General features: G+C 32.7%; 2 protein-coding genes across 2 annotated transcripts; both read left to right on the top strand.

Moving 5' to 3' along the window:
- Positions 1 to 878: 878 nt before the first annotated feature.
- On the top strand, positions 879 to 7,762 carry LOC111696369 (uncharacterized). The gene is made up of 9 exons (XM_023465961.1): positions 879 to 1,000; positions 2,271 to 2,415; positions 4,020 to 4,122; positions 4,509 to 4,638; positions 5,054 to 5,295; positions 5,503 to 5,627; positions 5,784 to 5,851; positions 7,366 to 7,485; positions 7,556 to 7,762. The coding sequence occupies exons 1-9, from the start codon at positions 926 to 928 to the stop codon at positions 7,739 to 7,741; spliced, it is 1,194 nt and encodes a 397-aa protein (XP_023321729.1). The 5' UTR covers positions 879 to 925; the 3' UTR covers positions 7,742 to 7,762.
- On the top strand, positions 7,762 to 9,837 carry LOC111696370 (uncharacterized). Its single transcript, XM_023465962.1, has 6 exons — positions 7,762 to 7,966; positions 8,117 to 8,187; positions 8,511 to 8,586; positions 8,719 to 8,832; positions 8,901 to 8,956; positions 9,337 to 9,837. The coding sequence occupies exons 2-6, from the start codon at positions 8,142 to 8,144 to the stop codon at positions 9,669 to 9,671; spliced, it is 627 nt and encodes a 208-aa protein (XP_023321730.1). The 5' UTR covers positions 7,762 to 7,966; positions 8,117 to 8,141; the 3' UTR covers positions 9,672 to 9,837.
- The last annotated feature ends 858 nt before the right edge of the window (positions 9,838 to 10,695 follow it).

The following is a 10,695-nucleotide window of genomic DNA, read 5'->3' as shown; positions in this document are numbered from 1 at the left end:
GTTAAAAAAAAAATTTGAATTTTGAAAAAAAAATTTTGAATTTTAAAAATAAAAATTGAATTTTTAAGAAACAATTTTTAGATTTTTTTAGACTATGTTACCCCGGGGTACTTAAAGGTTCTCTAAAAAATTCAGCCAATTCGGTCCAGCCGTTTGGCCAGCTTCAGCTAACATATAACAAATAGATATAAATGAGCAAAGAGCTATTATATAGATAGATTTTTATGAAACTTTTAAGCTTTTTAATCTTGACAATGCATAAGTCACCCCTGGAGCTGTTTCGCAAACACGGGATCGATCGGTTAAACTGTTTCCAAGTTTATTGGATTCAAACAAACAAATAAAATAATGAAAATGTATGTTGTATATATTAGACAATTGGTTTGTTCAGCGTAAAACTAAAAAATTGTTCAGTTTTTATTTAAGGATTTACAAAGATTTTAAAATTTACATTTTTCTAGGCAAAATTCTTCAATTTCGACCTTCCATAAACCTTTCCTTGGGTCATATATAAGATGCCACTAAAAAAAGTTTGGCCCGAGTTTAGCCGTTTTGGCGTTTATTGAATACGAAACCAACAAGCTTAAGCAAAATACATAGATTCACATATTTTATGTTCGTCAAAAGTTTAATCTTAATTAAGATCAAAATATCAATATTCAGTCAGAGATATCCCATTTGCTTGTGTATTTGATTGTTTTTGTGTATTTTTCAATGTTTGTGTGACAAAACAGAAAAATTACAATTTTCGAGTTACTTCAATATTCCCGTGAGGATTGTAAGAAATGGGTTTCTTGAAGAGATTGGAACCAGAATAAACCTGAGGACACGGACAGGGAATACCGGGTTCATTCTCCGCTAATCTTTCAGGACTGAAACATATCGGAGTAAACAGTAAACTTAATCTTGAGAGAATATACAGAAAATGATCACCAGTGATCGCAGATCAAGCTCTCTTCCGTATCTAGGAGAGATGGTTCTTGTTTTACCCACAGCGCAGGTTTTACCATTTCGGTGCTGAAAATCTATAGATATATAAATACTACGAGAATGATTGTGGATAAAGTCAATCATTGTTTCAAAAATATTTTACTATTTATATATTCTTCAGACTGACCTGTATCAAAATCAAAATTTCTCGTCCATTTTTAAAGATTAAAGATTTTTAGATCTTCATGAGGGTTCGCAAAAGGCTGCGAAGTTAAACATAATTCTAAATAAATTTGTTTACAGGGTATGCTATTGTGAATATCGGGGATTGAGTGCAAAGAGTCATTTAACGCTATTAGAAGCACTGTTCTAATAACTTCTGTAAGAAAAAGCATCAATAACAAACACTTTAAAAAAAAGTTTTACCATTTCAATCTTATAATTTATGTATAAAAGAAATGAGAATTTTTAAAACAATTTCGCGTACGAAACTTCTAATGAGTTTTATAGTTTTGTAGCAAATACCTACTCCATAACAATTTTGCTCTAAATGTATCTATCCAGGTACACTCAATACCAAGATCCACCAGGACTATCTCTTCTATTCTCAATGCCACACAGGCTATCTCAACCAGGATTAACTTTCCGGTTACAAAGGACACACAATGCAAAATCTCAACCAGGCTTAACTCCCTAGTTCTAAAGATTTGATTTAATGCAATGCATTATTTGCAACGGGGATCTTCATGATTTTAACTTCCGACTTTTGCTTTATCTCTAGACATGACAACCTTAGCGCGCGACTTTTCTATACAGCGTCCTCGTTGTTTTTGCTACAAAAAGATGCAGTCGAGGTTCATTTCGTTTTAGTGAGAGGAATGGCTAATATGATCAATCGTTATTCGTTCTAAATCGCTGAAGAAGTTAACAATCGTTATGATGGAGCTAACCATTTATTTTTTTGTCAACACTAACGCATCTGATTTGATTAAAAATTGATTGTTTGATAAAAAATGTAATTCGAATGTATTAATGTTTATTTCAAATCTTGATGTATTAATGTTTATTTATAATAGAAAATCTTGATCCACATCCTAAATATATAATTTAATTTCTCTGACATGGTTTCCATAACCCATTGTTTCTCCTGATTTCTAATTAGATTTCAGATTGTTTGACCAGTCATTGAGCAGTTCTCCACATAAATTTTCTAATAATCGACTCATGGATCCATGTTATCATATTCTCTAGACTGAATAGGAAAAGTGACACTAGACTGAGTGGTTTAGTCCCATCACTAAAAACATGTTTACGAAACTTGCTTATCCGGGCCTGTTCAGGATCCTGGCCAGGAAGGTGGAGTACCTGGAGATATAGAAGAACAGGGTTCTCCACACCTGGAGCCGGACGAATGCTCCCACTCTGCAGTATATATTGAACCTCAAGAGGGAATATTTTATAATCTAGATGAATCCAGGAGCAAAGGTGTCTTTAAATATAATATGTCAAAGCACCCCAACCCCTCTACTCTAAATAACCCTTTAAATTTAAATAATTAAACTTTGAACTTTTTTATTGCTGTTTAAGCATATCTTTGTTAATTTTTTAAAGAAAGATTTTAAGAACTTTTTATGATTTCAAATGTTCATTATTCAATTAACAATGAAGTTTTGAACAGTACTTTTCTATGGCAATGAAACCTTATTCCTTATTAAAAAATAATTTTATTCTCCTAAAAAGTACATTTTAAACACATATTTCGGTTCAATAATGAATCTTGTTCCTGTCACAAAATCAAATTTTCTAATCCTTACATCGTTGTAACCGTTGATATTTCAGACTCATACTATAAAATCTAACTGCATAATTTACAATTTGAAATATCAAAGGTTTACCTCATCGGGTTGCAAAGATATAGCGATTAGAAACTCAGCTCCTCTCCACAAAATATTGGGGTTTGTTACCAAACTTTCCTTCAAGATAAGAGAAATAATGAATGAATTTCAAGAAATCTAGATGAGCGAGATCTTGATCGTAATGTCAAAATAAATTTCACATTTATCAAATTAACTTTTATCAAGAAAATAAAGGTTTTCTCTATGACCTGGATCTTAAAGGGATTGTTCACTTACATTTCAAAATACTCGTAATTCTAAATATTTGGGATTAGGAACATTACTAAGTCTGTCTTACCGCGATGTTCCCTAGGCTAAGAAATAACTAAACTTGAACAAGGAACTGAGTTTTTAACACAAACTATGATTCTCTAATCCATAAATATCTTATCTTTGCAACCAGAAGTTGTATCCTCTTGATAATTCAAGACATGAATTCTGTTAGATCAAATAGTCCAAGTTTAAAGTATGTAAAGGCTCCAGGTTGCAAAGATATAGGGATTGGAAAATTTGAGTTTGGGGCAAAAACTCAATTCCTTTCCATCGCGTTTTTGTGTAATCAAGCTTTTTATTTTTCGTATTTTTCTAGATTAGCTAGATTTACGAACATTTATTGATATGAAATAATGCCAAATGCAAAACTAATGATAAATAAGTTCATAGAAATTTGTATTGAAGTGTAAAATATGTATTTTTGCCAGAAATGCAGATATTTAAGTTGTCACACAAAACAGGTGTATTCCTTGCAAATGAGGACTTAAAGCACATTGAACTGGAACGAAATTTAACCAGTTTTTTAGAAGTTAGTTTAAAGGTATTAAGTCCTTGCCACAAACTCAAATGTTCTAATTCCTAGATCTTTGCAACCGAATAGTGTAAACCTTTGATATTTTAAACTTAGATTATTTTAGCTAACAGAAATTATATTTTGAAATAACTAAGGTCTACAATATTGGGCTGAACAGATTTAGAGATTTTAGAATCAGAGTTGGTGGCAAAGACTTAATTACTTAATATTTTTTATGAATTGCATGGCTTAAAATGTTGTTTTTTTTAAACCGCGAAATGCACGATACAGGCGGGATTCTGAATAAACATTTTACAGAGAGTTTGGGACATTCTTGCTCACAGGAGTCAGGAACATCTTGAAGCTGCAGTAATGTTTAGCTGCAATTTTAATCTAAAAATCTCTAGGCTCGGATTTGTGCCGGAGCTGCAGATTAAAACGAACCCCTGAAGGTTGGCCTGTAACCCGGAGAAAGGTTGATATTTGTCAATCTCTGCTCAGCCGGAGAAGGTAGTGTTAGACTAGAGTTCAGAAAAGGTCTCTTACGAAAGTTGCAAAACTGTTGCTATGCAAACAGTGCATAATCCAAGCTAATGGCATAGATTCAAAATACCATTTATACGTGATTAAAGAAAAGCAACGAAGTGACTTTATAGCGTATTTATTTCCCAATCAATATTCCTGAAAATATTTATAATTAATTCCTATTGTTAATTGAAGTTTAAAGAAATATTTTACCTGATAAAACATCAGAATCCATTATTGACCACCAGATATTTTATGTGTTTTATAAAAGGTAAAAAATTCTTTTAAAATCAGTGGTTAGAGAGAACTTTTGATAATTTTATTTCTATTTTCTTGGTGAAAGGTATTTTCCATGTTTAATGGTTTTGTAGGATTGAGGCTGGTGATTGGTTGCTACGGGGTAGAATACAAGGATCTGTTCTCTTCAGACAATACTACCCGGAGGGAGGTTGGGGATATATAGTTCTCTTCTCATTCATCATCGTAACCATTCTCTCACAGGTAGTGTCGTTAATCGGTTTGGTTAGTTTTTTTTGGAAATTTTTAATAAAACTTACAAGAGATCAAAACTGTATTCTGTCAAAGTTTGCTTTCATTAAACTAAGAAAATTTGAAAAACGATCCAAAAACGATCGTTCTAACACGTTTGTTTTGCATCGTTTTTGGTTCGTTTTTTGCATATATTTTCTGTAATTGGCTTTAGTATGAGAAAAACAAATGTTTCAAATAAACAATTTTAAAACATTTGCTCTAGTTTCACTATGCAAAATTTGCTTTAGTTGCACTATGCAAAATTTGCTTTAGTTGCACTATGCAAAATTTGCTTTAGTTGCACTATGCAAAATTTGACCCTAAAGTAGATATAGGCAAAAAAGAACCAAATACGCACCAATTTAATACACATTACTACTCACAGGGACTCGTCTTTGGAGCAGGGATTCTTACTAAAGCTACGATCTGGTTGTACAGACCATCCCAGTATAAGGTTCTGCTCCTCTGGGTCTCACCCCTCACTGTATCCTACCTTATATCTCCTCTAGTCACCAGCTTCTGTAAACATAAATCATCCCGACTCTGCGCAGTTCTTGGAGGAATAGTTCTCTCACTAGGAACTCTTTTTAATTCATTTGCTAGAGAATATCATCAGGTTCTTATCAGGTGAATAATATCTATCTAATTAGCAGATTTTTAAATGTGGTCTGCCTGATTTAAACCTACGCTGGTTGGTTTTCTAATGCCCTTATCTTTGCAAACCTTGTAATTCTTTAACTAAGGGATTAAAATTTTAGTTTATTTGAACAATTTCCGAAGTGTAGTGAGTAGACATTGTTTGAGATTCATATTCTATGTATCTGTTGATTCTAGTCATGCCATCTTTGTTGGGGTTGGATACTCTATGGTGCAGTGTGCAGGACCATCAATGCTGGGGCAGTACTTCAAGAAGAAGAGAGGGATGGTGGAGGCAGTGATAATCATTGGGACTGGAGGAGGTAGGTTTGGGTTATAGAATTAGGCAGGTTAAAGGAACCACTTTGTTTTATGTCATTTATATTTTTTCTAGGTGAGAAATCTATAAGTTTCTCTATGTTTATTATCCTTTTTTTAAATGCCATGTGATTACCTTGACCAGACTTACTTGATGGTAGGGATTGGTGTAGTTCCTTGGAGTTTAAACCAGCTCCTCATCAAGTTTGGATGGAGGAGATGTTTCCAGGTTATCTTATCTTATTATACACTTCTAACAATATAAAGATGAAATACAGGTTATTTTAGACTCTAGTAGAAAATATCTCGAAAAGAACCGATTCAAACTTTATCTTTTTAAACTTCTAACTCTCTCCTTCTATCCTACTGGTCCATGGTTTCTAAACTAAATCTTCTATTAAAGTCCTGTTCTATCCTGCTAGTCTTTGTTTCTAAACCAATGTTCTATCCTACTAGTCCTGGTTTCTAAGCTAGCTCAATTTTTGCTTGCTAGCTCAATTTTTGCTTTGAATCAGATTAAAAACATTTTACCGTTAAACATTCGTCTACTAGTCTATAATGCACTTGTAAGGCGTAAAAAATGCTAAACTACAGAAAATCAAGTCTTTGCAAAAAAGGGCAATTAGAGCAGTAAATAATAGTTCATTTAAGGCACATTCAGATCGAATATTTTTCAGATTAGAACTCCTAAATCTTGATGATACATATAAACTAGGTGTTCTATCTTTTATGCATAAATACTTTTATGAAAACCTTCCAGCTTCCTTCCAGGATATGTTTAATTCTTTAGCTGAACCAAATAGAACAAAATCATATAAACTTGAGCGAGTTCTCTTTAAAACCCTAGAAAGTTTTCCCTCTGCCTTATTTCCAAAAATATGGAATTCTATTGAATTAGAGCTTAAAGAAACTAAATCTGCAAAATCGTTTAAAAGAAAAGTCGCCAAGATCTATTTAGATAGTTATGCAAATTATATCTTAAAAAAAAAAACTGTGTATCATGTGGATAAACTTAGTCTTTACTATCTTCTTCACCCTGTAGTTCATAAACATGATTCTAATAACTTATGTTACCCTCTGTTCCAACCCTTACGCTGAGTATCCTCCCTTTCCCTTATACTCCCTCACCTCCTCCTTACCTCTTTCCTAATTTATCATCATTTTTATGTTTAAAATGTACAATGTACATTGTTTTTATCTGCAATTCTCATTCGTTTATAGTGGGCCAACCAATAAAAACAACCTACTCTGGTTAGGCGGGTCCAAACTACATAGTAAACTGTGATTTTTAATATGTATTATCTCGTGCTTTGTAGTTGAATAAAAATATGAAAAATATGAAATATGAAACCAAATCTTCTATCAAAGTCCTGTTCTACCCTGCTAGTCTTTGTTTTTAAACCAATGTTCCATCGTACTAATCCTGGTTTCTAAACTAAATCTTCGGTTAAAGAACTGGTCCATCGTACTAATCCTGGTTTCTAAACAAAATCTTCTGTTAAAGTCCTGTTCTATCCTACTAGTCTTGGTTTCTAAACTAAACCTTCTGTTAAAGAACTGTTCTATCTTATTGGTCCTGGTTTCTAAACCAAATCTTCTGTTAAAGTCCTGTTCTATCCTAACTAGTCCTGGTTTCTAAACTTAATCTTCTATCAAAGTCCTGTTCTACCCTGCTAGTCTTTCTTTCTAAACCAATGTTCTATCGTACTAGTCCTGGTTTCTAAACCAAATCTTCTGTTAAAGTCCTGTTCTATCCTACTGGTCCTGGTTTCTATTGCTGGAATGTTCTATCGATCTGCCTCACTGTATCATCCGCAAAGAAGAGCAATCTTGCATCTCAAGAACCAAAAGAGGAAGATTAAGGTCCAAGAAATAGAACATAAAAATCTAATTAAAAAAAATTGTTTTCAATCTGATTTGCTAATTTTTTCAGTGTAAAAAAGGCGGAGCTCCGAAACACCAAGAAATCAAGGAAATCTTTTATCTTAATTTTCATAATTACAAGTCCTTCAGAGGTTTTGAGCCAATAACATTAGCAACAAAAGATAGGGAAGTCCAAAATTCTCTAATACTTTTTCCAGCAAAATTGTGGGTTTGTTTGTGTTTTCTAACAGCATAGGGTTAATAAAATCAAAATATTAGTCCAGGCTCCAGTGTTCGACTTCACATGTGCTCGAACCCGTTCCTTCAAAGTGTTTGCCTTCTCAAGCTTAGTATCTAGTCTAGGAATCCTCTCTCCGATCTTCCTAATCCCAGCACAGACCGGAGATGTAGGGTTGGAGTTACAACTAGGACTCGGGATAGGAGTAGGATCCATCCTTGGTTTTACGCTGGTACACTACAGGTTACTTTTTAATCTAGTTTATCATTTTCAACCAGATAAAAATCTTTATAGGCTTTGTCTTAAATTTATATATACAGTCAAATTACCATACAACAATTAGAGTATATATTGTATATTTCATGCAAGATCAGATTATAGATTTTTTTTCAGATTTAAGAAATTTTTCCTCACTAAGATGTTTCTTCTGATGATTGGAGTATCAATGCTTATTCCAGTTCTAGGTTCTATTATACTTTCATGACTTTGCTTGTTCATCCAGCAGTGGGTTGGGTCGGGACCCAAACAAACTATGAAATAAGAAGACGACTGTTGTACTTGAGTTATAAATAGTATAAGGGACAATGAACACAACAATTGAACAAGTGAACGCAGGTCCAGTTCAATAAATTAATTTTTAAGTTGAAAAACTATTTGGTTTACAACAACATCAAAAATATATAATTGTCCTCTTTCTATTTCTATACTTTAATGGGCTTAAAATTCACAAAAATGTGAGTTTTCTTGATTTAACAAAACAACCATAATGAAAGATAATATTGTAAAGATGGATCTAAACCTGTGTTGACCGTGTTCGTCTGGATCTATGGAATTCCCTTTGGAGCTCATACATTCGTATTCAGGTTTAAAAACGTAATATAGAGAGAGAGAAGAAAAGAAATATATAAAATGAGAGTTTTATGAGAATAAACACAACAAAGAAAACAAACATTTAACGATAACAGAGTATAATTAATCGAAAAATATATTCTCAGAATGTTAGTTTATGACCGAATGAAAGCAAAGAACCTGTTGTGGTCGTCTTCATTGTTGAACCTAGTTCAAGCCGGACCTACTCCGGTAGGGATACTCATCAATAGATTAATCAGGTTGGACTTAGGAGAAAACAAATTAAAACTGAAAAATTAGAATACAATAAAGATTTTGGTTTTTATAGTGAAGATTACGGATATAACCTGGGCTACCTTTTCAGTAGTTTCTCCATTCTACTAGGTGAGGATACAGGAACTGATTACTCCTCTCATACTACAATTCTTTAATCCTTTAATCTTTGCAGCCGTATGTTGCAAATGCATGAGGATTAGAAAATGAGAGTTTAAGGCGAGTATTTATTTCCTTTAGAAAGGAAATGATTACTTTTTGAGTCTTTGTCACAAACTCAAATTGTCTAATCCCCATATCTTTGCAACCTGATGGAGTAGATCCATGAGATTTAAAATTTTAACTATTTAATCTAACAGAATTTATAGTTTGAAATAACTAAGGTGTACGAAATTGGGTTGCAAAGATATAGGGATTAAAAAATCAGAGTTTGTGGCAAAGACACAATTCCTTTCAAATAATCTTAATCATTAAGTTTTCATTTATTTCAGGTTGTCTTATTTTATCTCTTCTTCCCCTTCTAAGAACTCCTAAACCTGGAAAACAAGCTCCAGGTCCTGAAACTACTCCGGATACTGATAATCTTGAACTCCCGAGTAGGAAGAACTCTATTCAGGACGCAGACGATGATTTCCTTCCTCCACTCTCCGTCCTCACCCAGCAGAGATCAGTTACCTACGGAGATCTCGTGGACGGACAACCGCAGGAGGTCACTTTCATTTGCGAGGACGGAGACATTTCTCAACCCTATCCTAGGAACAGAGGAACTCCAATACGGATTTCTTCCATGGACATCAGATTCTTAACAGGAGCTAAATCCATATAGACAATTTTACGAATAAAAATTATATTATTTTAAACTATTCGTTTTTCTTTTAAAATTTTGCATGACAGTTCTAAGTTGTTTCAAGAAAGTAAAGATTTGGTAGTACGGTCCCATCTCTAATATCTATTTATCTATATATTTGTGTTTTTTATTTTGGGCTGATTTTTTTTTGAGGGAACCCTAGCGTACCTGGGGGGTAATATAGGCTAAAAATCAAATTTTTTTTAAATCGATTTTTTTTCTTTAAAACACTATTTTTTTCAAGAATCGAAATTTTTTAAAATATTATACGGGCAACAACGGCCCTTCAGCTAGTCTTTTATATTATTTAATTAGATATTTTCACTCTGTAAATATTTCAATAAACTATTATTTCTTTAACAGATTAAACCTAAAAGCCTCCTAACCTTTTTTAATTTAATTATTTATGACGTTAAAAGATTACATACATGATATAAGTAGAAATAATAAAAGTTTGAAAGCTATGAACTTGTTTAAATACATGTTTCAATGGATGTACAATAATCAAATTTGTTTTTGGTTGAATATGTATATTTGATTTTTTTAACGGTAAGACAAGTTTGAGAAAGTTTGTGACTGATTTATTATTCAGGATAGTATTGTCTCCCCTAGTAATTCCAACCCAAACCTTTCTCAAGGTTTAGTTTATATACTAAACAAAAATCTTACTCTTAGTATCCACCATACTCTGCAGAACTCAACTTTAAGGAATTGAGTTTTTGCCACAAACTCAAATTAAATTTTCTGATCTCTATGTTTTTGCAACCTGATGGAGTAAACCTTTTATATTTCTAATTTAGATGATTTTATCTAACAGAATTCGTAGTTTTGAATATTCAAGGTTTTCGACATTGGTTGGCAAAGATATAGGGATTAGAAAATCAGAGTTTCTGACAAATACTTAATTTCTTTCAGGAAAAAAATTATAAATTTAAAATTTAACAAAAAAATTAAAATGGAATAATTTTCCCATGAATCTAGCTGGAATGGCAAAGCTAAGAAT

This window comes from Eurytemora carolleeae, unplaced genomic scaffold, assembly GCF_000591075.1.
Source record: "Eurytemora carolleeae unplaced genomic scaffold, Eaff_2.0 scaffold28, whole genome shotgun sequence".
Lineage (NCBI taxonomy): Eukaryota > Metazoa > Arthropoda > Copepoda > Calanoida > Temoridae > Eurytemora > Eurytemora carolleeae.
Note: the sequence above shows the minus strand (reverse complement) of the source record. Positions and strands in the feature narration are given on the sequence as shown.